The sequence below is a fragment of the Ips typographus genome, linkage group LG13 (assembly GCF_016097725.1).
Source record: "Ips typographus isolate SLU linkage group LG13, UJ_Ityp_2.0, whole genome shotgun sequence".
NCBI classification, from domain to species: Eukaryota; Metazoa; Arthropoda; class Insecta; order Coleoptera; family Curculionidae; genus Ips; species Ips typographus.
This window is the reverse complement of record NC_138434.1, coordinates 3828048-3854770: the sequence shown is the minus strand read 5'-3', so window position 1 is coordinate 3854770 and position 26723 is coordinate 3828048. Positions and strand designations below refer to the sequence as shown.

The 26723-nt window shown below is 35.9% G+C and overlaps 4 protein-coding genes and 2 long non-coding RNA genes across 7 annotated transcripts in view; 4 read left to right on the top strand and 2 right to left on the bottom strand.

The window, feature by feature from the left end:
- LOC145737198 (putative G-protein coupled receptor B0563.6) overlaps positions 1–14172 on the top strand; it is an 86604-nt gene extending 72432 nt beyond the window's left edge. The window contains exons 4-7 of the mRNA XM_081991799.1: positions 13066–13200; positions 13252–13603; positions 13662–13860; positions 13917–14172. Of these exons, the coding sequence (XP_081847925.1) occupies positions 13066–13200; positions 13252–13603; positions 13662–13860; positions 13917–14120 (890 nt within the window). The 3' untranslated portion in view covers positions 14121–14172. The remainder of the gene's footprint in view (positions 1–13065; positions 13201–13251; positions 13604–13661; positions 13861–13916) is intronic.
- Taf1 (TATA-box binding protein associated factor 1) overlaps positions 1–26723 on the top strand; it is a 282189-nt gene that overhangs the window by 23397 nt on the left and 232069 nt on the right. The window lies entirely within an intron of this gene.
- Positions 1458–2290, bottom strand: LOC145737020 (uncharacterized). Its single transcript, XR_014180193.1, has 2 exons — positions 2150–2290; positions 1458–2081 (listed from the first exon to the last, which is right to left on the bottom strand). It is a non-coding gene; the product is annotated as an uncharacterized LOC145737020 (long non-coding RNA).
- LOC145737019 (uncharacterized) lies at positions 1954–2609 on the top strand. 2 transcript variants are annotated; one of them, XR_014180191.1, is made up of 3 exons: positions 1954–2096; positions 2158–2271; positions 2362–2609. It is a non-coding gene; the product is annotated as an uncharacterized LOC145737019 (long non-coding RNA). The 2 variants fall into 2 exon arrangements; XR_014180192.1 differs by having other exon boundaries at positions 2359–2609.
- LOC145737199 (osteomodulin-like) lies at positions 8160–9188 on the bottom strand. The gene is made up of 2 exons (XM_081991800.1): positions 8954–9188; positions 8160–8903 (listed from the first exon to the last, which is right to left on the bottom strand). The coding sequence occupies exons 1-2, from the start codon at positions 8986–8988 to the stop codon at positions 8204–8206; spliced, it is 735 nt and encodes a 244-aa protein (XP_081847926.1). The 5' UTR covers positions 8989–9188; the 3' UTR covers positions 8160–8203.
- LOC145737249 (N-acetylneuraminate (7)9-O-acetyltransferase) overlaps positions 22056–26723 on the top strand; it is a 34077-nt gene continuing 29409 nt past the window's right edge. The window contains exons 1-3 of the mRNA XM_081991861.1: positions 22056–22355; positions 22409–22505; positions 22559–22804. Of these exons, the coding sequence (XP_081847987.1) occupies positions 22217–22355; positions 22409–22505; positions 22559–22804 (482 nt within the window). The 5' untranslated portion in view covers positions 22056–22216. The remainder of the gene's footprint in view (positions 22356–22408; positions 22506–22558; positions 22805–26723) is intronic.

Below are 26723 nucleotides of genomic sequence, written 5' to 3'. Positions count from 1 at the left end.
AGAGGCGTATTTTCGTGAGCTGTTTGGGACAGTTGAGAACTCTCCATTTGTCCTTCATGATGGCTAACAGGAGTAGAACTAAATTGATTAGGTTCCTTCACCTTTTCGTGTAACTCAGCATCTAATAGCATTGCCGATGCATACCACTCATTTTTTTGACGTTGTTTCTCACTAAAATTATCCTCATTCCCATCGAAAGCTACCCGCAAAATACGATTTGTTAAGTGTAGAAGTCTGGTCCTAGCTCTAAGATAAACCGAGTCTGATGATGGTCCCTCAAAATCACTAATAAGAACTTTAATTGAATCTAATGTGGATTCTATTTCATCTTTTTCCTTTTGAAAATCAAAATCCGAGTTTGTCAATTTCAAAACATCAAACTTACTTTCTCTTTCTTTATTTAACGCTCTAAGAAGAATTTTCCGTTTTTGTATAACGGGGCTTTCTGTAAAAACTCCGCGTATTTTTAGCTCATAATCCAATTCTTCTCTAAGCAACAAGTTGGGTCTAAAATGAGAATCCATTGTCTCCTAATAAAGGAAGCAAAACTATGAAGCAATTTATCAATAAGGACAAGGTAAAATAGATTTAATGTTTGATTTTAGGTTTCTAATTTAAAGTTTTGAAAATATATCTTTAGTATCACAACAAAGTCTATACTCAACCATAAAAAAAATATTGCTATTGATTTCCTTAACACAAACAGTTAAGTCTAACGATAAAAAAAATTCAATCAATTACTTGTTTAAAGCGCTAGTTATATTTCGGAGGATCTTGATTTAAAACAACTAAAAGTGGCAACAGCGAATCTCGCTCCTTTCAGTTCAACTGCAACAACACATTCTCGAAATAACCAAACTAAAAGTATTTTAACACTTTGTGGCCAAAATACAAAGCGTTCAAAAAAAAAAATATATCGATTTCAATTATACTGTATATACCAAGAAAGTACGATAACGGATAAAAACCTGTTGTACGGCCGGTTGTTCGGTGGATCCGACAAAACGTCTATTTAAAAAGTGACCAAACTCAAGACCAGTTTTATCCAAATACACTGCTCACAATATGAATATTACCATCATTCGAAATAGACAAAAAAAAAAATAGTTATGCAATTATACTTAGATCTAAAAATGATATTGACTGTTAGATAAATTATTTGCTATTTCGGGCCCCACGTTGGGCGCCAAAATTATGTAACCTTATTTTGCCTAAAATAATAAGGAATGCAAACGGCAGCTTTTCATCTGGTGAGCACTATGGGTTCGAAGGCAATTTTCTAAAATGACTGTATTTGCTTTTCAATAATAATTAAAGAAAGAGAAAAAAAAAAAAAGAAATTTAAAATGGGCGCCACGCAGTTTTGATGATGAGGAAACTGCGAAAATAAATGAAAAGAAAATATCTTACGAACGGGTATCAACGCAACTAGTGAACACTAAATAAACACAAATTAATTTTCCCTTTATGAAATCTCTTTACTGGGTTTGCTCAACATACCATGTTGTTATTACAGTTCAATAGATGAGTAGTTTATAATAATGTAAATAGCAGGTAAATCATTATTCGGTGTTAAAACGTTGAGATAGCGTATAATTATAATTGACAAATGGTATCACCCTATAGTCGACTATAGTTCACATTTATGTAATTGCTATTAGAAGATAAACCAACCTTTGTTATGTTTCGCCGATCGGAAGTATCAAAGTGATTTAAAGTTTTAAGTGTGAGCAAAACTTTAATAAAGGGAAGCTTTGTTATGTGTTTCTTTGAATCTGAGTTTAGTGGTTTGTTTGTGAAAACAGTGAAGAAAATAAAAATAAAGATTTGGAGTAAACTGGCCTTAATACACAGGCTTGAACCTGGTGTCTTCGAAGGTTCTTGAAGTTCTATTTCATCTGAAGATCTCTACAAATGGATGCTTGGAGTACTGCTGGCGAAAATGATTGCAAGGTCGCAAAGATGTCAGACTTTTGGCGTAATATGGTGCAGGTCGGGTCAACCTCTACTGGATTTGTACGACCATTCCAGGGGGTATAACTGGCTGTTACACAACAGGGTAGGAGTCGACTCCCTCAGATCTTCAAAAGACCAAAGTAAGTTACACAGTGCCACTCAGAAAATTAATATACTGCTATAGAAAACTCACCATAACAGATCTGCACAAAAAACTAAAACGTGGCCGAAGCCAACCGATTCCTGCTGAAGAAACTGGGTTTCCAGGGCTAACAGAGCGATAAGCCTATTCTTCAGGGCGTCTCGCAGTACCAGGTGATTGTTAATTTTAATTTTAAATCCCCTTGACGGGTAATTGGATAAAATATCCGAAAACTAACAAAATAACACGTTCTGGTAAAGCAGAGAGCAATGGAATGCTCACTCAAGAAAATGGCGACCTCATCTTCCCATACAGGACAAAAACCCTGCTTTCTGATTGGGCATGAAATACCGGGTTTCAAAGAAGCGGCTTTGAAACACACTGAAATAGCGTTCTGAGATTTGGCAACATTGTGAAGGCTTAGATGTACTACCATTATAATGTATCGCTTAAAACATAATGAACAGACATATATATATATATTTTATTATACTTATTATATCGTCGATAGGTCCTACTTGTTTGTGTTAATACCCTATTATACATCTGCAAAATTTTTTTTTGTTTTTATTCAAGCCAAAAAAAAAGTTCCTGCCACAAGTGCATCAAAGTAGTTTTTGGAAAATATCTCGAAAACGGTTAGATTTACAAAAAAACTGCAAGAGTGCAAAATTGTTCCTAATAAACCACTAAACCAAACTACGTAACGTTTGAACTTCAATACAGTTGCCTGTATACAGGGTGTGCGCAAAATTATTGGTCAGTCATTATTTTTGCTCACTCTGTACACAATTTTTTAGATACAATTTTTTGCTCTACATTACTGAAAAGTGCAGTTTAAGACGATTCTTTGGAGTGGTTGAACCACCCTGAACTCCCAAAAATAACCAAGATACAGGGTGTTCAAGTTTTAAACTAATTTTCGGTAAAAACTGTATGAAAGTAGTTTTTGTAAAATATCTCAAAAACGGTTAGATTTACATAAAAACTGCAGGAATGCAAAATTATTCCTAATAAGCCACTAAACCAAACTACGTAACGTTTGAACTCCAATACAGTTCCCTGTATACAGGGTGTGCACAAAATTCTTGATGGGTCATTATTTTTGCTCACTCTGTACAGAATTTTTTATATACAATTTTTTGCCCTACACCACTGAAAAGAGCAGTTGAAGACGATTCTTTTGAGTGGTTGAACCACCCTGAACTCCAAAAAATAACCAAGATACAGGGTGCTCAAATTTTGAACTAATTTTCGGTAAAAAGTGCATCAAATTAGTTTTTAAAAAATATCTCGAAAACAGTTAGATTTACATAAAAACTGCAAGAGTGTAAAATTGTTCCTAATGAACCACTAAACCAAACTACGTAACCTTTGAACCTTATTATATTTCCCTGTATACAGGGTGTGCACAAAATTGTTGGTGGGACATTATTTTTGCTCACCCTGTACACAATTTTTTAGATACAATTTTTTGCTATACATTACTGAAAAGTGCAGTTTAAGACGATTCTTTGGAGTGGTTGAACCACCCTGAACTCCCAAAAATAACCAAGATACAGGGTGTTCAAGTTTTTAAATAATTTTCTGTAAAATGTGCATCAAAGTAGTTTTTGGAATATATCTCAAAAACGGTTAAATTTACATAAAAACTGCAGGAATGCAAAATTGTTCCTAATGAACCACTAAACCAAACTACGTAACGTTTGACCTTCAATACAGTTCCCTGTATACAGGGTGTGCACAAAATTGTTGGTAAGTCATTATTTTTGCTCACCCTGTACACAATTTTTTAGATACAATTTTTTACTCTACACCACTGAAAAAAGCAGTTTAAGACGATCCTTTTGAGTGGTTGAACCACCCTGAACTCCTAAAAATAACCAAGATACAGGGTGTTCAAGTTTTGCACTAATTTTCGGTAAAAAGTGCATCAAAGTAGTTTTTGGAAAATATCTCGAAAACGGTTAGATTTACAAAAAAACTGCAAGAGTGCAAAATTGTTCCTAATAAACCACTAAACCAAACTACGTAACGTTTGAACTTCAATACAGTTGCCTGTATACAGGGTGTGCACAAAATTGTTGGTAAGTCATTATTTTTGCTCACCCTGTACACAATTTTTTAGATACAATTTTTTACTCTACACCACTGAAAAAAGCAGTTTAAGACGATCCTTTTGAGTGGTTGAACCACCCTGAACTCCTAAAAATAACCAAGATACAGGGTGTTCAAGTTTTGCACTAATTTTCGGTAAAAAGTGCATCAAAGTAGTTTTTGGAAAATATCTCGAAAACGGTTAGATTTACAAAAAAACTGCAAGAGTGCAAAATTGTTCCTAATAAACCACTAAACCAAACTACGTAACGTTTGAACTTCAATACAGTTGCCTGTATACAGGGTGTGCACAAAATTGTTGGTAAGTCATTATTTTTGCTCACCCTGTACACAATTTTTTAGATACAATTTTTTACTCTACACCACTGAAAAAAGCAGTTTAAGACGATCCTTTTGAGTGGTTGAACCACCCTGAACTCCTAAAAATAACCAAGATACAGGGTGTTCAAGTTTTGCACTAATTTTCGGTAAAAAGTGCATCAAAGTAGTTTTTGGAAAATATCTCGAAAACGGTTAGATTTACAAAAAAACTGCAAGAGTGCAAAATTGTTCCTAATAAACCACTAAACCAAACTACGTAACGTTTGAACTTCAATACAGTTGCCTGTATACAGGGTGTGCGCAAAATTATTGGTCAGTCATTATTTTTGCTCACTCTGTACACAATTTTTTAGATACAATTTTTTGCTCTACATTACTGAAAAGTGCAGTTTAAGACGATTCTTTGGAGTGGTTGAACCACCCTGAACTCCCAAAAATAACCAAGATACAGGGTGTTCAAGTTTTAAACTAATTTTCGGTAAAAACTGTATGAAAGTAGTTTTTGTAAAATATCTCAAAAACGGTTAGATTTACATAAATACTGCAGGAATGCAAAATTATTCCTAATAAGCCACTAAACCAAACTACGTAACGTTTGAACTCCAATACAGTTCCCTGTATACAGGGTGTGCACAAAATTCTTGATGGGTCATTATTTTTGCTCACTCTGTACAGAATTTTTTATATACAATTTTTTGCCCTACACCACTGAAAAGAGCAGTTGAAGACGATTCTTTTGAGTGGTTGAACCACCCTGAACTCCAAAAAATAACCAAGATACAGGGTGCTCAAATTTTGAACTAATTTTCGGTAAAAAGTGCATCAAATTAGTTTTTAAAAAATATCTCGAAAACGGTTAGATTTACAAAAAAACTGCAAGAGTGCAAAATTGTTCCTAATAAACCACTAAACCAAACTACGTAACGTTTGAACTTCAATACAGTTGCCTGTATACAGGGTGTGCGCAAAATTATTGGTCAGTCATTATTTTTGCTCACTCTGTACACAATTTTTTAGATACAATTTTTTGCTCTACATTACTGAAAAGTGCAGTTTAAGACGATTCTTTGGAGTGGTTGAACCACCCTGAACTCCCAAAAATAACCAAGATACAGGGTGTTCAAGTTTTAAACTAATTTTCGGTAAAAACTGTATGAAAGTAGTTTTTGTAAAATATCTCAAAAACGGTTAGATTTACATAAATACTGCAGGAATGCAAAATTATTCCTAATAAGCCACTAAACCAAACTACGTAACGTTTGAACTCCAATACAGTTCCCTGTATACAGGGTGTGCACAAAATTCTTGATGGGTCATTATTTTTGCTCACTCTGTACAGAATTTTTTATATACAATTTTTTGCCCTACACCACTGAAAAGAGCAGTTTAAGACGATTCTTTTTAGTGGTTGAACCACCCTGAACTCCCAAAAATAACCAAGATACAGGGTGTTCAAATTTTGCACTAATTTTCGGTAAAAAGTGTATCAAAGTAGTTTTTGGAAAATATCTCGAAAACGGTTAGTTTTACATGAAAACTGCAACAGTGCAAAATTGTTCCTAATGAACCACTAAACTAAACTGCGTAACGTTTGAACCTAATTACAGTTCCCTGTATACAAGGTGTGCACAAAATTATTAGTGGGTCATTATTTTTGCTCACTCTGTACATAATTTTTTATATACAATTTTTTGCCCTACACCACTGAAAAGAGCAGTTTAAGACGATTCTTTCGAGTGGTTGAATCACCCTGAACTCCCAAAAATAACCAAGATACAGGGTGTTCAAATTTTGCACTAATTTTCGGTAAAAAGTGCATCAAAGTAGTTTTTGGAAAATATCTCAAAAACGGTTAGATTTATATAAAAACTGCAAGAATGTAAAATTGTACCGAATGAACCACTAAACCAAACTACGTACCTTTTGAATATCAATACAGTTGCCTGTATACAGGGTGTGCATAAAATTGTTGGTAAGTCATTATTTTTGCTCACCCTGTACACAATTTTTTAGATACAATTTTTTGCTTTGCATCATTGAAAAAAGCAGTTCAAGACGATTCTTTCGAGTGGTCGAACCACCCTGAACTCTCAAAAATAACCAAGATATAGGGTGTTCAAGTTTTGAACTAATTTTCGGTAAAAAGTGTATCAAAGTAGTTTTTGAAAAATATCTCGAAAACGATTAGATTCACATAAAAACTACAGGAGTGCAAAATTGTTCCTAATGAACCACAAAACCAAACTACGTAACGTTTGAACCTAATTACAGTTCCCTGTATACAGGGTGTGCACAAAATAATTAGTGGGTCATTATTTTTGCTCACCCTGTACACAATTTTTTATATACAATTTTTTGCCCTACACCACTGAAAAAAGCAGTTTAAGACGATTCTTTTGAGTGGTTGAACCACCCTGAACTACCAAAAATAACCAAGATACAGGGTGTTCAAATTTTGCACTAATTTTCGGTAAAAAGTGCATCAAAGTAGTTTTTGGAAAATATCTCGAAAACGGTTAGTTTTACATAAAAACTGCAAGAGTGCAAAATTGTTCCTAATGAACCACTAAACCAAACTACGTAACCTTTGAACCTCATTATATTTCCCTGTATACCGGGTGTGCACAAAATTGTTGCTGGGACATTATTTTTGCTCACTCTGTACACAATTTTTTTAGATACAATTTTTTGCTTTGCACCATTGAAAAAAGCAGTTCAATACGATTTTTTTGTGTGGTTGAACCACCCTGAACTCCCAAAAATAACCAAGATACAGTGTGTTAAAATTTTGAACTAATTTACTGTAAAAAGTGCATCAAAGTAGTTTTTGGAAAATATCTCAAAAACGGTTAGATTTATATAAAAACTGCAAGAATGCAAAATTGTTCCTAATGAACCACTAAACCAAACTACGTACCTTTTGAATATCAATACAGTTGCCTGTATACAGGGTGTGCATAAAATTGTTGGTAAGTCATTATTTTTGCTCACTCTGTACAGAATTTTTTATATACAATTTTTTGCCCTATATCATTGAAAAAAGCAGTTCAATACGATTTTTTTGTGTGGTTAATTTTCAAATGTAGTCTAAAAGCTTCCATAAGTTTCCAGAACAGTCCATAAATTTTTAAATGCTTTAAAAGCAGCCCAAAACCTTCAATGCTTTTTAAAATCTCCAGAAACCTTCCAAATGCTCCTAAAGTAGTCTGAAAAGGTTTCAAAACAGTACAGAAACTCCAAAATGCTTCTAAAGCAGTCGGAAGTCTTCCAAAACAGTCTGGAAGTTTCCAAAAGCTTTTAGAACAGTCTAAAAGATACCAAATACTTTTCAACTAGTCTAGAAGCTCCCAGAAGATACCAAAACAGTCTAGAAGCATCCAAAGCATTCCAGAACCTTCAATATGCTCTTTAAACTGTCCAAAAATATTCCAAATGCTCTTTAAGTAGCTAAAAAAAAATTCAAAAAAGTCTAATACAAAAAACTAGAAAAAAGTAAAAAAATTTGCATTTCTGAAAGAGTTTTGTGCATTTTTACAGAATTGTATGCTTTTTGCCCTTTTTCACCATTTTAGTGATTTTTAATCCGGAAGCAAGCTGAAAGCTGTACACCATGAAAACTCTGTTGATTTAAGAACTAATTTATTTCTTTACGATTACACTTAATAATCACTTAATAGGTAGAGGGACTTTAGGTTCGTTTTCAGACTCACGTTGACCATCAGTTAAGTAGTGGCGCAACAACAATGGCATCGTATCTTTAGCAGGTACATTCCTAATGTAATTTTCCTCCAAATTAAGGTACAACAAGCCAAACAAAGGCTGGAAAACGTTGGAACTGATCACTTTCAGTTCGTTTCTGTTTAGGTAGAGCACTTTCAAGTTGGGCAACCTGGAAAATGTCATCGGGTATATATTGGCAATTCCGTTGGAAGCTATCGATAGAGTTTTAAGAGTCTTGGAAACGAATAAGGGGCGTTTTTTGGGTACGAGTAGTTTGTTGTGATCTAGAAGAAGCGTCTTAAGCTGTGGAGCAACATTGTCCAGAAGAGATGGGACGTGTTTGATTCTGTTGAAAGTTAAGTCGATCATGGTGAGGTTTGGTAGTCCATGGATTACAGCTTTAGGTGCTTTATTGAGGTTTAATCGGTCTGCGTACAAAGTGTCCACTTCTCTGATATTCCCTATTATCTCACGGGTTAACTTCTTGATATTGGATGGTTTCTTGGCTTTGCTTAAGTCCAGACAGTAAGTAGGGTGCATTTCAGGGAGTACCAACTCGTTTGGGTATAGGTAGGCGGTGTTGCGTTCACTGCAAGGTTCACCATACAGGAACGAAGCTAAGGTACTGCAAAACAGCACCTCAAAACTGTAAGAAAAAAGTCTTAAAAAGGTGAAAATAATTAAAAATTGACTCACCTGAATATCACTAAAACCCAACGACCCAAAATCATTTTATGGAACTGGCGCCAATATAACACACACTGCACTCGGAACTAAAATATCATTTTCTAAATTTAATCTCTTTCCCAAAAGTCCAGGTGAAAGCAGCCAATATCTGGTGTGTACATTCGCGTAAATAAATAAAGTTATCGAAAAAAGTTATAGAAACGTAAACAGGGGGGCGTTTTCAACTTAATACACTCGTGAAAGTTACTTATTAAATTCCCTAAGGAACTGTGCGCAAACTAAAATGACATCCAAAACCCATCTCTAGTAACGCCAATCCATAATCGCATAAAGTGAATTCGTTGACATTGTTGCCAGGTCTTTCCCGACTTTGCCAAAACGGAAACTTTCCCAGAAAGTTTACTGTCAATTGTCATTTTTGCTTGTCACGTCAGTCAATACTCTACTAGTGCAAAACTAGGGTTTCTAGTCTTTCTATCAAATGTCATTGAAACAATAGGTCACTAATACACCATTTTTGCTTTCGCGGTAACTTTCAAGTCGGAAAATGTCTAATTTTCCTTGACAGGAAAAACCACTGTCAAACTTGTCATTGTCAAACTTGTCAAGCATTCTACTGAGATAATTTAAGACATCCAACCGCCATTTTCACGGTCGTACTTTAAGCTTAAGTTAAGTGTGGTTTAGAGTGTGACTTTTTTCACCTGTACTGTCACAGTCTGACCCACGCTTAAATTAAGCTCGGCTTACAAAACCACGGTGCAAACGGGAGTAAATGATTAAAAGTACTTTAAACTTTATTTGAATTGATATTGGATTGTTGTACAATTAATTAAAAAACGAATTATTTTTGAATTTTTAGATTTACCACTTTTTTCCGGAAAATTACCGGAAACTTTCTGAAAAATGTTGTATGTAATACGAATTTTAAAAAAAAATATTATTTATAAATTTATCCCTTCTGGACAACACATTCCCGGTATAAAAGCTTCAATCTTTCGGTAGCGTGACATTTCTACTATATATGGCATACAAGGTGATCAAAAGACAATTTCAAGGGCTTCAAATTGGTATATTGAACCACCCTGTAACTGTCAAAATTACAATGTTTTGGGCTGTCACAGTAAAAACTGTCAACAAAAATCAAACAACTCAGTTTACTCACTTATTCGAGGTTTTAAGTAAAAACACTATACAGGATGGTCAAAAGAGAATTTCAAGGGCTACAAATTGGTATATGGAACCACCCTGTAACTGTGAAAATAACAGAGTTATGGTCAATACAATGGAGTAATTTACAGGGTGATTCAATGATCCATCAGTATACAGGGTGTCCCAAATTTGAGCAACAAACCAAACTTATAATTTTTTATTCGATTTTTGTAATCAACGTCAAATTCTAGGCCTACTTGATGTAAAATGTTTGTAACAATATTCAATTGTTTTCGCTCTAGCAGCCTTACTTTGACCACCCTCCTCAAAAGCAGAAATTCTTAATTTGAGCGAAATTTTGGTGCACTTTTCCAGAAAATCGTCCATAACTCGCTTATTTGAAACACCCTGTATAAAACCACTGAATAACAAAAGAAAGCTAATGAACGGGGCTATCACGTGACGTTGAGTGGGCACGGCTAAAATGTCCCGTTTAGCCGCTAGAGGACGTGAAAGTTGACTCTCGTTTTTTGCAGTTTTTGCTCAATATCTCACAAACGTTTCAGGTTAGAGATCTGAAATTTGTACCACTAATGAACCTCGATGGGATGCAACTTTTACCGTATATACACTTTTTTGGTACAATGCACTGTTTTACCTAGAAAAATTAAAAACTAAAATTGTCAGGAATTTACGAGGTTGACACCTTCTGATTTTTTTCAGAAAATTTTTTATTTTTAAAATTTACCTGAACTGCTTAAATACTTTCAGGTTAATAGTACAAAAATGACGTAAAGTGTCAAAATTGACATCATTTTAAGATCATTTCTGTCATTAACGTTAAAACTAACAAACTGTGGTCAAAAGTTGTAGAAATCAGGGTTTATAAACGTTTTCTTGCAGTATTTGATATAAATCGTGTTTCTGAGAATTATGACAGCTATTTTGACAAATGTCACGTGACCGTCTAGCTAAATAGTGTTCTACAATCACGTGACAACTGTCACTTATGTCAAAACTGTCAAACTATGCTCTAAAGTTGCAAAAATCAGGAATTAGAAACGTTTTCTTGCGGTATTTGATATAAAACGTGCTTCTGAGAATTATGACAGTTATTTTGACAATTGTCACGTGACCGTCTAGCTAAATAGTGTTCTACAATCACCTGACAACTGTCACTAACGTTAAAACTGACAAACTGTGATCAAAAGTGGCCAAAATCAGGGTTTTTAAAGTTTTCTTGCAGTATTTGTTATAAAACGTGTATCTGAGATTTATGACAATTATTTGGACAATTGTCACGTGATTGCCTAGTTATAATAGTGTTCTGTAATCACGTGACAATTGTCACTAACGTAAAAACTGTCAAACTGTGCTCTAACATTGCAAAAATCAGAGTTCAAAACTTTTCTTGCAGTATTTGATATAAAACGTGTCTCTGAGATTTGTAACAATTATTTTGACAATTGTCACGTGACCGTGTGGCTAAGTAGTATTCTACAATCACGTGAGAACTGTCACTAACGTCAAAACTGTCAAACTATGCTCTAAAGTTGCAAAAATCAGGAATTAGAAACGTTTTCTTGCGGTATTTGATATAAAACGTGCTTCTGAGAATTATGACAGTTATTTTGACAATTGTCACGTGACCGTCCAGCTGAATAGTGTTCTACAATCACGTAACCACTGTCACTAACGTCAAAACTGACAAACTATGCTCTAAAGTTGCAAAAATCAGAGTTTAGAAACGTTTTCTTGCAATATTTGATATAAAACGAGTTTCTTTGAATTATGACAGTCATTTTGACAATTTGTCACGTGACCTTCTAGCTAAATAGTGTTTTACAATCACGTGACAACTGTCACTAACGTTAAAACTGTCAAACTATGCTCTAGAGTTGCAAGAATCAAGGTTTAGAAACAGTTTTTTGCAGTATTTGCTATAAAACGTATCTCTGAGATTTATAACAGTTATTTTGACCATTGTCATGGGACCGCCTAGCTAAATAATATTCTACAATCACGTGACAACTGTCACTTGCGTCAAAACTGTCAAACTATGCTCTAAAGTTGCAAAAATCATAGCTTAGAAACGTTTTTTGCAGTATTTGGTATAAAACGTGTTTCTTTGAATTATGACAGTCATTTTGACAATTTGTCACGTGACCTTCTAGCTAAATAGTGTTCTACAATCACGTGACAACTGTCACTTTTGTCAAAACTGTCAAACTATGCTCTAGAGTTGCAAAAATCATAATTTAGAAACGTTTTTTGCAGTATTTGGTATAAAACGTGTTTCTGAGATTTATGACAGTTATTTTGACACTTGTCACGTGACCGCCTAGCTAAATAGTGTTCTAAAATCATGTGACAACTGTCACTAACGTCAAAACTGTCAAACTGTGCTCTGAAGTTGCAAAAATCAGAGTTTAGAAACATTTTCTTGCAGTATTTGATATAAAACGTGTTTCTTTGAATTATGACAGTCATTTTGACAATTGTCACGTGACCTTCTAGCTAAATATTCTACAATCACGTGACAAGTGTCACTTGCGTCAAAACTGTCAAATTATGCTCTAAAGTTGCAAAAATCATAGTTTAGAAACGTTTTTTGCAGTATTTGATATAAAACGTATCTCTGAGATTTATAACCGTTATTTTGACATTTGTCACATGACCGCCTAGCTACATAGTGTTCTACAATAGCGTAACAACTGTTACTTACGTCAAAACTGTCAAACTATGCTCTAAAATTGCAAAAATCTAGGTTTAGAAACGTTTTTAAAACCACGTTAAAAGACACCCTGTATAATAATGTAAAATCAGTGAATTTGTTTTGATCTACCGTTTTTTGTTTCTTCCTCCATTAAATATTTTGACTTGGCATTGGCAACACTGTTCATTAACACGGATAGGGATAGTTTGCATGAATGGTGTTTCAAAAATCACTTATTTACTTTCTTTTTCAGGTTATTCGGCCGCAGCCCTTCTGGCCATTATCTTCGCCCTTCCATTCGCCTGGAGGGTACTAGTTCACAAGGAAAAAGGCCACTGGGACAGCCCAATTCCAGCTTACTACTTTGCCCACCTTGAATTATTCCTAGGTTGGTTTTTTCCCTGTTTAATAAACATTTGTAATTGATTTTAACCATCAGGTAATGGCTGTCTTGGAGTGGGGGTAATGATGCTCCTAGCATTGACTTTAGAGCGTTATGTGAGCGTGTGCCACCCAGGCCACGCCCGGCCTATACTAGGCTCCCCTATAAGGGCGGTCACCCTTATCCCTATTCTCACTTTTGTGACCTACATTCCTGTCATGTTTCGGAGCTACGTGCGGACCTGCACTGTCCTGCCCCAAGGTCAGCTGATTTACCAGCGGACTGAAAACACCCTGTATATAATGCACCCGTGCTACAGCGTGTATAAAATTATATTGGAGGTGATCTTCAAGGTTGTGCCGGTGATGTTGCTCGCCGCGTTGAATTTGAGGATTTTAATAGTTTATCGGTACTCTGTCACTTTGATATTTGACAGTTTTAAAAGAGAGTGACACAGGGTGTTGTAGGAGGTCATGTGACAAGCGTCGTAGGATGACCTTAAGCAGGACCGTATCAGGGGAGGAAGACCCCAGGAAGTTTGCGGAAGAACGTCGTTTGGTACTTTTACTAGGTTCAACCAGCATTCTCTTCTTGGTGTGCGTGACTCCAATGGTTATACTGAATGTGACTTTATCAGACGACAATCTATCCAACTACCCTTATCAAGTAAGCGTCACGTTCAGTTAATACTATCTCTGTTTAGTACAAAGTAAATCGTATAGGTTTTCCGAGCAATAGCCAATCTTTTGGAGGTGACCAACTACTCAATCACATTCTACATTTACTGCCTCTTTTCCGAAGATTTTAGGAACACATTGCTGAGGACCTTGAATATTGGCGACCCCGCCCCTAGTAGGCGTTACGGCAAAGGTGCTCCACCCCCTACGACCACCACCATCACTCCCAACACGCCTAAAAGTGTGTGACTCAATCAAATGTAATTATTCTAATTGTTATTAAAAAAATAGTGTAAGTAAATTGTCTTTTTGTCATAATCAATCATTGCAAACACCTTACAACTAGTATTATGTAATTATACTGCTCGTAGGCTTATTCAAGGCGCTTGGACATAAGTTAACCCTAGGAAACCACGTGTTCCTGGTTATGACATAAAAAAAACTAACTTAACCTACAAAAACAGTGTTGCCACGAGTACACAACACTCCTCCCCCTTAGATCACAATAAGATTATGAGCATACAAAATCGCTCAATCACTTTGGAGGCGCTCTTAGCCATGTTAGACGCGCTGGAGTTGATCTTCCTCAACATCTATACCATCAGATGCGGTCACCATTACCTCAGGTTCTGTTATCGGAACTGGTACGGAAATCTCAACATTCAGTTGGTTCTTCAGTTTGGTCTTGTTTTTTCTCCATCCTGGCTCGTTGTTGATCGGTGTGGCTTCTAATTATCTTTCCCTCTGTGGTCTTCGCATGGTAACTGACTGGTCCTGATTGACTGACAATGGTTATTGATGGAATCCACTTCTGGTCCGGCAGGAAAGAGCTTCTTCATCCTAAAAAACTCTCTTGTTTCGTTATCCTTAGAAATCGGGGTAAACTCTGTCTAACTCTGTAAACTCTGAACTACCAGTCATACAATGCGGAGTTACATGTTGGGACACAAGAGCGTGACAATTTCAATGAGACGTCGTTTTCTGGCATTTTCTTCAGTGCTGTCTTAAGGTTTTGGACCATCCTTTCAGCCTGAGCATTACTGCTTGGGTGGTATGGCGCTACCAGTGCCTGACGTATGCCATTGTCTTTCAGAAACTTCTGAAATTCCTTGGATGTAAGAGCTGTCCCATTATCAGACACCGCAGAACCCTTAAAGCAGCAACTGTCCATGTAGTTGGAACCTGTCTAACCTCAAGCCACTTGCAACCATAAAAAAATAGATTGAACCAGCAAAATCCAAGTGAATCCCAGACCAAGGCGCCCGTGCCCACTCCCCAGGATGTACTGGTGCTTTATTTGACAGTCTAGGCAAGTGCTCACCAGTTCCTCGATGTCTTTATCCAAATTGGGCCACCATACATATGAACGAGTCAGGCTTTTATTTTTACAATTCCTGGATGAGCAGAGTGAAGAACCTTTAGGACAGTTTTCCTCCTTCCTGGGTGCGTATTCTTGAAACGAGGGAAGGGAATTATCAAGAGAAAGACCTGTAGAATGTAACAGGAACCCGCCATTGTCAGCTTCTTCTGTCACATTCTATCAACACTTCTCTTGAGAATTCCGTTTCCTGCTTTCAAGAATAGGCCTCTGGTGTGGAATTATCACCCTGGAGCTCCACAGAAGACAATCTTGGTAACAACATATCTCATTTCTTCTCATAGAGTATGGCATGAAATGGGATAACAGTTTGTTGCTTTTATCTGGCCAACCTTTCTGAACCCACCGCAAAATTTGGGCCAGAATTGGATCTTGACGAGTTTCGGTAGCCACTCCTTTGCGGTGAACATCTTTTCCGGTAGGATGACGCAGTAATTACATCAGAAAACGAGGATGAGCTGCAGAGACACTCGATTGCGGTAAACAAGACAAAATCACTAGTTGTAGCATAAGCTTAAGCCATGTCAAGCTTGGCATAGACACTTCCTCCAGCCAATGTGGCCAAGATATCCTAAATGCGTGGTACTTGCTATGTATTTGCACGCAAAGCACGATTAATAGTGCTTCTGTAATCTCCATACATACTTGACCATCACCTTTTACTACCACCACAATGGGAGTGCACCACTTTGGGTAAGCTCATCATCATCATCATCAATCGACCAATCGCGTCCACTGCTGGACATAGGTCTCCCGTAGCTTCATCCATCCTTGCCGATCCTGTGCTGCTTCCATCCAGCTACGCTTCCATCTGATCCATCTGCTTCCATCCAGGTAAGCTACAGGTTCCAAAACTCCTTCTTCAAGAAGTCTGTCAAGTTCCTTGTCTATTTTATCCTTTAATGCAAAAGGAACCTTCCTGGCTTCAAAACCAAAGGAAACTGGTGGACCCTTGTATGAACCCAAATTGGATTCGAATACTTCTGGAAACTCGTTAATGTAATCAATTGTATTTGAAATTTGATGAAAACCTGCTATAGAAAGGACAAAACCAATTTTGTCCAACCAAGCTACTTTGGTCATCTTCCAGAATCAGAATGCACTCACCACTGGTTGATATTACAGCATTCTGATAGTCTTGGTGGGCTTAATAACCGGTGCCTTCCCCGAATATAGCCTTTGGAAATCAAATTGTCCAATGACAGTGAATGCTGTGCGACTTCGTGGGGTCTCAATTAGTGATTGACTGACCACTACCATCAATGAAAGCAATAGACTGCATTTGTTTGAAATAACTGTTGTAATATATTCAGGTTTAACTTAATGATATAAACGTACAACGTGCTATATGCACACTTAATTCTCTACCAAAATGTTAGGTTAGTAAACAACAAAAAAACGTCTTGCAAAATCGCGGTAAATTTTCGAACATCAAAAAATGACATACGTCAACGTCAAATGTCGCACTGGCGTTAGCACAGACCAAACAAATGCTGCACCTGAATCCACTTCCATAGTATGCGGTTTATTGTTCAGCTTTACAGTGACTGTAAATTTTCCTGTAGCCTTATGAGTTTGAAGATTCTTTATAGATGGTTCATAGTCTAGCTGCTTTTGACTCTCATGGTCTAAGGTCATGTCAGACTTGGTCCTCACACACCTCTCCTATTGACGTTTGACGTAGCGGAACTGTTTGACGCTGTTGCCGTTTCTTGTTGGATTATCACGCTACGTGCTGCCACCTCTTGAGCTAAGCACATTTCCTGTGACCGCTTCAGCGTAATTTGGTCCTGTGCTAATAGGCGGCGCTAAAGAGCCACAATGCTATCCCAAAGCACTTTTCAACTAAATGTCGCATGTCTTTAAGGTAGATGGAAAAACTCTTCCCTGGATGCTGAAACCGTCTATATAATCTGAAACGATTGACGATCTCGGACGAATTCAGGACCAACCAGCCAAGAAGAGGACTACAATTCCTCCCAGAACTTCCCCCCCCCCGGTGGCAAGAATTTTATTCGCAAAATCTGGGTAGAACCTTTCCGCAGTTATCCCGGTGCTAACTTTCCCCAGCTTTGCCTACGCAAAAGGGGGAAAACCGCCCCCCACTCACCAGACCCTAACTCCCCTAAACTGTAGGCTGTAAATGCTGTAAAATCCGGTTGTTTGGACATCCTATAGTTTGCCAGGACCACCAGAGATGGACGAGCTGACGAAGAAAGAAGAAATGGAGAACAAGAAGAGCGCCAGAAGAGCCCCTCCGTCAGCGGGGGCATCCTTCTTCCAGACCTATTCAAGTGAAGATTATCTGTCATTTTGACGTATCTGTCAAATTAACAGAGTTACGGACTGTTAAATTGAAAACTGTCAATTTCAGACTTGCACTAAAAATGGTTGAGCAACTTTGACGCTCTCTAGCGACGTTATTTGTATCGCTACCACCTGTTTTTTTTTACATTTTTAGAAAGCTCTAAATCTGCTCTATAAAACCGTTTATTTGTCATTTTAACGTATCTGTCAAATTAACAGAGTTACGGACCGTTAAAGTAAAAACTGTCAATTTCAGACTTGCACTAAGAATGGTTGAGCAACTTTGGCGCTTTCTAGCGGCGTTATTTCTACCGATTCCACCTGATTTTTTTACATTTTTAGAAAGATCGAAATCTGCTCTACAAAATTGTATCTGTCATTTTGACGTATCTGTTAAATTAACAAAGTTACGGAGTGTTAATTTGAGACTTGCACTAAAGATGGTTGAGCAACTTTGACGCCCTCTAGCGGCGTTATTTCTACCGCTACCACCTGATTTTTTGACATTTTTGGAAAGCTCAAAATCTGCTCTACAAAACTGTATCTGTCATTTTGACGTATCTGTCAAATTAACAGAGTTACAGACTACTAAAGTGAAAACTGTCAATTTCAAACTTGCACTAAAAATGGTTGAGCAAATTTGACGCCCTCTAGCGGGGTTATTTGTACTGCTCCCACCTGATTTTTTTACATTTTTAGAAAGCTCGAACTCTGCTCTTCAAAACTGTTAATTTGTCATTTTGACGTATCTGTCAAATTAACAGAGTTACGGACTGTTAAAGTAAAAACTGTCAATTTCAAACTTGCACTAAAAATGGTTGAGCAACTTTGACGCTTTCTAGTGGCGTTATTTCTACCGCTACTACATGATTTTTTGGCATTTTTTAGAAAGCTCGAAATCTGCTCTACAAAACTGTTCATTTGTCATTTTGACGTATCTGTTAAATTAAACAGAGTTACAGACCGTTAAAGTGAAAACTGTCAAATTGAGACGCACTAAAAATGGTTGAGCAATTTTGACGTTCTCTAGCGGCGTTATTTCTACCGCTACCACCTGATTTTTGACATTTTTAGAAAGCTCGAAATCTGCTCTACCAAACTGTTAATTTGTCATTTTGACGTATCTGTCAAACTAACTGAGTTACGGACTGTTAAAGTGAAAACTGTCAATTTGAGACGCACTGAAAATGGTTGAGCAATTTTGACGCTCTCTAGCGACGTTATTTCTACCGCTACCACCTGATTTTTTGACATTTTTAGAAAGTTCGAAATCTTCTCTACAAAACTGTATCTGTCATTTTGACGTATCTGTTAAATTAACAGAGTTACGGACTGTTAATTTGAGACTTGCACTAAAGATGGTTGAGCAACTTTAACGCCCTCTAGCGGCGTTATTTCTACCGCTACCACCTGATTTTTTGACATTTTTAGAAAGCTCGAAATCTGCTCTACAAAACTGTATCTGTCGTTTTGACGTATCTGTCAAATTAACAGAGTTACGGTCCGTTAAAGTGAAAACTGTCAAATTGAGACGCACTAAAAATGGTTGAGCAATTTTGACGTTCTCTAGCGGCGTTATTTCTACCGCTACCACCTGATTTTTGACATTTTTAGAAAGCTCGAAATCTGCTCTACCAAACTGTTAATTTGTCATTTTGACGTATCTGTCAAATTAACTGAGTTACGGACTGTTAAAGTGAAAACTGTCAATTTGAGACTTGCACTAAATATGGTTGAGCAAATTTGACGCTTTCTAGCGACGTTATTTGTACCGCTACCACCTGTTTTTTTTTACGTTTTTAGAAAGCTGGAAATCTGCTCTACCAAACAGTTAATTTGTCATTTTGACGTATCTGTCAAATTAACAGAGTTACGGACCGTTAAAGTAAAAACTGTCAATTTCAGACTTGCACTAAGAATGGTTGAGCAACTTTGGCGCTTTCTAGCGGCGTTATTTCTACCGATTCCACCTGATTTTTTTACATTTTTAGAAAGCTCGAAATCTGCTCTACAAAACTGTATCTGTCATTTTGACGTATCTGTCAAATTAACAGAGTTACGGACCGTTAAAGTAAAAACTGTCAATTTCAGACTTGCACTAAGAATGGTTGAGCAACTTTGGCGCTTTCTAGCGGCGTTATTTCTACCGATTCCACCTGATTTTTTTACATTTTTAGAAAGTTCGAAATCTTCTCTACAAAACTGTATCTGTCATTTTGACGCATCTGTCAAATTATCAGAGTTACGGACTGTTAAAGTAAAAACTGTCAATTTGAGACGCACTAAAAATGGTTGAGCAACTTTGACGCTCTCTAGCGACGTTATTTCTGCCGCTACCACCTGATTTTTTGACATTTTTAGAAAGCTCAAAATCTGCTCTATAAAACTGTTCATTTGTCATTTTGACGTATCTGTCAAATTAACAGAGTTACAGACTGTTAAAGTAAAAACTGTCAATTTCAGACGCACTAAATATGGTTGAGCAACTTTGACGCTCTCTAGCGACGTTTATTTATGATTTTTAGAAAGCTCGAAATCTGCTCTACAAAACTGTATCTGTCATTTTGACATTTCTGTCAAATTAACAGAGTTACGGACCGTTAAAGAGAAAAGTGTTAATTTCAGACTTGCACTAAATATGGTTGAGCAAATTTGATGCCCTCTAGCGGCGTTATTTGTACCACTACAACCTGTTTTTTTACATTTTTAGAAAGCTCGAACTCTGCTCTTCAAAACTGTTAATTTGTCATTTTGACGTATCTGTCAAATTAACAGAGTTACGGACTGTTAAAGTAAAAACTGTCAATTTCAAACTTGCACTATAAATGGTTGAGCAACTTTGACGCTCTCTAGTGGCGTTATTTCTACCGCTAGCATCTGATTTTTTGACATTTTTAGAAAACTCAAAATCTGCTCTATAAAACTGTTTATTTGTCATTTTGACGTATCTGTCAAATTAACAGAGTTACGGACCGTTAAAGTGAAAACTGTCAATTTCAGACTTGCACTAAAAATGGTTGAGCAACTTTGACGCCCTCTAGCGGCGTTATTTGTACCGCTACCACCTGTTATTTTTACATTTTTAGAAAGCTCAAAATCAGCTCTACAAAACCGTATCTGTCATTTTGACGTATCTGTCAAATGAACAGAGTTACGGACCGTTAAAGTAAAAACTGTCAATTTCAGACTTGCACTAAGAATGGTTGACAGATACCACCTGATTTTTTGACATTTTTAGAAAGCTCAAAATTTGCTCTACAAAACTGTATCTGTCATTTTGACGTATCTGTCAAATTAACAGAGTTACAAACCGTTAAAGTGAAATATGTCAGTTTGAGGATAGAGATTTGAAATTTTTAAAATTAACCTTAACTGCTTAAATAGTACAAAAATGACGTAAGTGTGTCAATTGTCAAAATGTCATTTTGCAAGGGTGCCACGTCCTAAAGTGTCAAAATTGACATTATTTCAAGGTCATTTCCGAAACGGTGAATTAGAGTAAAACGGACGTCAGATTTGTGTTCCCCAAGTTCAAATTAATTAAAAAAAATTATTTGATTAAGTAAAATCCAAAATGGTCGCCGTTAGTATAATAGGCCCAAAAATCCCTAATTTAGATTAAATTTTCGTGCATTTTTTCAGCTTATTTGAAACACCCTGTATAAAACCACCATATAACAAGAGACGCTTTCTTTTGACCCATGATTTCAGATCCAAACTCGAATTGACCTAAAAGTCACATGGCACCATTATTACAAAACCATACGGAGGCCACGTGACTTTTTCCAAAATCACAAACCGAAAGAATATGGCTGAGAAAGTTAATGAACACGTGACGTTGAAGGGGTACGGCTAAGTTTCCCTGTTTAGCCGCTAGAGGGCGTCAAAGTTGACTCTCCTTTTTTATTGCAGTCTTTGCTCAATATCTCAGGAACGTTTCCGGTTAGAACTCTGAAGTTTTTATCACAAATGCACCTAGATGGGATGCAACTTTTACCTTCTATACACTTTTTTGATACAAGGTACCGTTTGACTTTAAAAAATTAAAAACTAGAATTGTCAAGAAATTTTTAAGTAAAATTTTTTTATTTTCCAAATTAACCTCAACTGCCTGAATACCTTCAAGTTAATAGTTCAAAAATGTAAAAAAACTAATTAATCTTGAATTTTCAGATTTTCCAATTTTTCTGGAAAAATTTCCATAAATTTAATTTTCCTGAAATTTTACATCCCAGTAGGCACTCCAATGAAATGTCAAAAACAGCTGATTGAAACTTTTGGAAGCGCAAAAACGACCATTAAAACACACTTTTTTTATGAATTTGGCAGGCATTTTAGGAAATATCAACTGAAAGTCTTTAGAAAATCGCCAAATTTAAGCTAAAACTCTATCAGTATTCATAAGAAAGTGTCCTTTAATGGCCGTGTTTGTCCTTCCAAAAGTTTCAGTCAACTATTTTTGACATTTCATTGACAGGCCTAATTGACACTTGACATTTACCGGTTGTTCTATTTTGAGGTTAGGTGACTGAATATTTGTTTACCAATAGTACCCAAATAAAGTTAATTTATTCCTTAAATTCTTGAATCTATTAAATCAAAACTGAGTGCAAATACTAGTGAATGTGTGCGTGTGGATTACTTAGAGAAACGAACATAAATGGCGAACGAAAACTCCAAGATAGAAAGAATCATTGAGGAAATCAACTCAAAGAATGCAAAAAAAGTTGCTTTTTTGATGATCCTGAGCTTTGCTTGTTACCACGCTTTGTTGCATGTAAAATACGACGTCAAATACGGTAAGTCCTGCTTGCACCACCACAGTTTCATTCTAGCATTAGTAAAATTACAGGAACTAATTCTTGCCGCTGGTTATTGTCTGATGGTAGATATAAAGGTGACCAGCAATGGCAGCCTTACGGGTGCATGCTACACCCCTATGTAGCCATGTAACTTATTTATCCCAATTTTTTATTTCTGTCCACTAAAGTAATAATTTTAGAGACACCAAGAGATGTTTGCGCTACAAAGCCTACTACGGCTCCAAAACATATTTTACCTTTATAGGGGACAGTAGAGTGCAGCAATTGTATTACGGTTTTGTCAAGCACATTTCCAAAAATGAGAACTCTATAACTGAGCTTGAAAGTGTTAATACCAATTTGTCTTACATCAATAACAAGCTGAATGTTAGAGTGGAGTTTCTATGGGCTCCCTTTGTGTCTCAGAGGATGATTGATTATTTCAAGTAAGTTTTTTGTAGTTATTATCCATTTTTATTAGTGTTTATGACTCAATACAGTGAAGTTTTTTGATGAGACACTAAATTAACTTCCTTACATTCATTTTCTAAATGCATTGTGTAGGTGGTAACACAGTGTTTTAAGAGCAGCTTGAAATTAATAAAACCTTAATTTCTAACATCTTTATTTCACAGTTTTAGAAATGATTAACCAAATAATTAGTTTTTAAATTTATTACACATTTAGGTTTTCTTTTAAAGTCAAAAACAATTTCAGTAAATGTTTAATATGTTTGTTAAAAAATATGCATGACAATCTGCAAATGCACATACAGCATTTCTTAAAAATGCAGCTCTTTTTTGGATTGGAGCATTGTTGCAAAAACTGACTTCAAATAACCCCAAAGAAAGAAAAAATTTGTGTAGAGATCAGGTGATTCAGGTCTCCAAGCTTTACTGTCTTAATTGTCTAACTATCTGTCAGCAAAGGTCTGATAGTCCGCCGATCATTTTTTGTCCCCCAAAATGCCTTATAACTGCCGCAAATGCCACAAATTGTCTTGAAATACATTGAAATGCCTTTAAATTATTTAAGCTGCCTCAGGATATCTTCAAATGTCCCCTGGTATTGAGATAATGATAAACCTTGATGAAATACATCCTTAAAATTAATTCTTTTATCATATCATTGAAGATTAAAACGATTTTATATGAAATCTTTATTAATAATTATCAACATCATAAATGTACTAATTCCTTCATAAAACCTTAGTTAATAATAATAATAATAATAAATGCTTTATTTGCTCAAGTACACAGCATTGCAGTGTTTAGCATTGTCAAAGGTACATATATTTTACAAATTACACAATATACAGCATAACTAAAACATTACTTATATGGTGTAACTATTGCTAATATAAAATTCATCTAAGGAGTAAGGACACAGATCTAAAAGTAATTGTTTTATTTTTGTTTTAAATGTAGCATAGGGCAAAGTTTTTAGTTCATTTGGGCAGGGAGTTGTACAGTTTGATGCTGTTATTGAGGTAGCTCTTGTTGGTTAAGGTAAGTCTGTGTATTTTGACGCATCTGTCAAATTAACAGAGTTACGGACCACTAAAGTGAAAACTGTCAATTTGAGACGCTCTAAAAATGGTTGAGCAATTTTGACGTTCTCTAGCGGCGTTATTTCTACCGCTTCCATCTGATTTTTTGACATTTTTAGAAAGTTCGAAATCTGCTCTACAAAACTGTATCTGTCATTTTGACGTATCTGTCAAATTAACAGAGTTACGGACCGTTAAAGTAAAAACTGTCAATTTGAGACTTGCACTAAAGATAGTTGATCAACTTTGACGCCCTCTAGCGACGTTATTTCTACCGCTTCCACCTGATTTTTTGACATTTTAAGAAAGCTCGAAATCTGCTCTACAAAACTGTATCTGTCATTTTGACGTATCTGTCAAATTAACAGAGTTACGAACTGTTAAAGTAAAAACTGTCAATTTGAGACTTGCACTAAAAATGGTTGAGCAACTTTGACGCCCTCTAGCGACGTTATTTCTACCGCTTCCACCTGATTTTTTGACATTTTAAGAAAGCTCGAAATCTGCTCTATAAAACTGTATCTGTCATTTTGACGTATCTGTCAAATTAACAGAGTTACGGACTGTTAAAGTAAAAACTGTCAATTTGAGAGTTGCACTAAAGATAGTTGATCAACTTTGACGCCCTCTAGCGACGTTATTTCTACCGCTTCCACCTGATTTTTTGACATTTTTAGAAAGCTAGAAATCTGCTCTATAAAACTGTATCTGTCATTTTGACGTATCTGTCAAATTAACAGAGTTACGGACTGTTAAAGTAAAAACTGTCAATTTGAGAGTTGCACTAAAGATAGTTGATCAACTTTGACGCCCTCTAGCGACGTTATTTCTACCGCTTCCACCTGATTTTTTGACATTTTAAGAAAGCTCGAAATCTGCTCTATAAAACTGTTCATTTGTCATTTTGACGTATCTGTCAAATTAACAGAGTTACGGTTCGTTAAAGTAAAAACTGTCAATTTGAGACTTGCACTAAAAATGGTTGAGCAATTTTGACGTTCTCTAGCGGCGTTATTTCTACCCCTTCCACCTGATTTTTTGACATTTTTAGAAAGCTAGAAATCTGCTCTACAAAACTGTATCTGTCATTTTGACGTATCTGTCAAATTAACAGAGTTACGGACTGTTAAAGTAAAAACTGTCAATTTGAGAGTTGCACTAAAGATAGTTGATCAACTTTGACGCCCTCTAGCGACGTTATTTCTACCGCTTCCACCTGATTTTTTGACATTTTTAGAAAGCTCGGAATCTGCTCTATAAAACTGTATCTGTCATTTTGACGTATCTGTCAAATTAACAGAGTTACGGACTGTTAAAGTAAAAACTGTCAATTTGAGAGTTGCACTAAAGATAGTTGATCAACTTTGACGCCCTCTAGCGACGTTATTTCTACCGCTTCCACCTGATTTTTTGACATTTTTAGAAAGCTCGAAATCTGCTCTATAAAACTGTATCTGTCATTTTGACGTACCTGTCAAATTAACAGAGTTACGGACTGTTAAAGTAAAAACTGTCAATTTGAGACTTGCACTAAAGATAGTTGATCAACTTTGACGCCCTCTAGCGACGTTATTTCTACCGCTTCCACCTGATTTTTTGACATTTTTAGAAAGCTAGAAATCTGCTCTACAAAACTGTATCTGTCATTTTGACGTATCTGTCAAATTAACAGAGTTACGGACTGTTAAAGTAAAAACTGTCAATTTGAGACTTGCACTAAAAATGGTTGAGCAATTTTGACGCCCTCTAGCGACGTTATTTCTACCGCTTCCACCTGATTTTTTGACATTAAAAAAAAAAAAAAAAAAAAAAAAAAAAAATTAAATTATTAATTATTATTTTTTTATTTTTATTTATTTCAAATTTACAACTGGTTACATAGGTCTTCTAAGCTATATGGCTCCAATTCTACCAGGTACTGTTTTAACCATTTTTTTCTGTAAGCTTGAGTCCGTGAGCTGGATAGAGGAATTTTAATTGTCTGGTTTCATACTTATTTTGGAATTGTATGTCAAAACGATCCTTATGCTTAATGTAAAATAGGAGACATTCATAAACATAAATAACACAGACTCCTAAACTCACCCCTACAGCTTTCCAGGAACTTTTTTTTCTTAATTATTCTTACAGCACGTTTTTGTGCTACAAAAACGTTTTGTATCAATGAATGTCGTCCCCAAAACATTATACCATACTTCATAACAGACTCAAAGTTTGCCGGGTACACCATTTTCAGTATTTTCTCTTCCATGTATTTGCCAATGACCCGCATACCATAACAAACTGAATTTAGGTTTTTAACAGTGTCTTTTATATGGACTGACCAATCTAAAAATTCATTAATGTAAATACCTAGGAATTTTACACTTTCGGATAGGGTGATGTTTGCATCATTTATTTTAAAGGTTTCTGGCGAGGGGTGTGACACTCTCTTAAATTTGGGCCCATATTATATAATATGAGGATTATCATAGATTATTCAATGGTATGCGATATTATTTATAATATTGGTATTATACCGGTATTATTGCATTATTCCAAATAATATTGATATTATATGGTAATATGAGGATTATTATGGATTATTCAATATTATTGTATTATTCCAAATAATACTGATATTATACGTATTGTACCGTCGTACTCCTTAATGACACACTTCTTGTACAACACTGTATATTGTTTACAAAACAATAAACTGACACTGACTTTTAACCTCGCTAACTGTCAACTTCAACTTCACTACAACCATCAACTCAACAACTAACTAACCAGGCCTGGTTCAGCTGCTTATATAGGCTTCCATGGTTTCTAGA

Excerpts from the sequence above, each read along its gene's own strand:
- LOC145737199 (XM_081991800.1), bottom strand. The coding sequence starts at position 8,988 with ATGATTTTGGGTCGTTGGGTTTTAGTGATATTCAG. Across the intron at positions 8,904-8,953 it reads TGGGTTTTAGTGATATTCAG|TTTTGAGGTGCTGTTTTGCA; the intron begins GTGAGTCAATTT and ends TTTTTCTTACAG.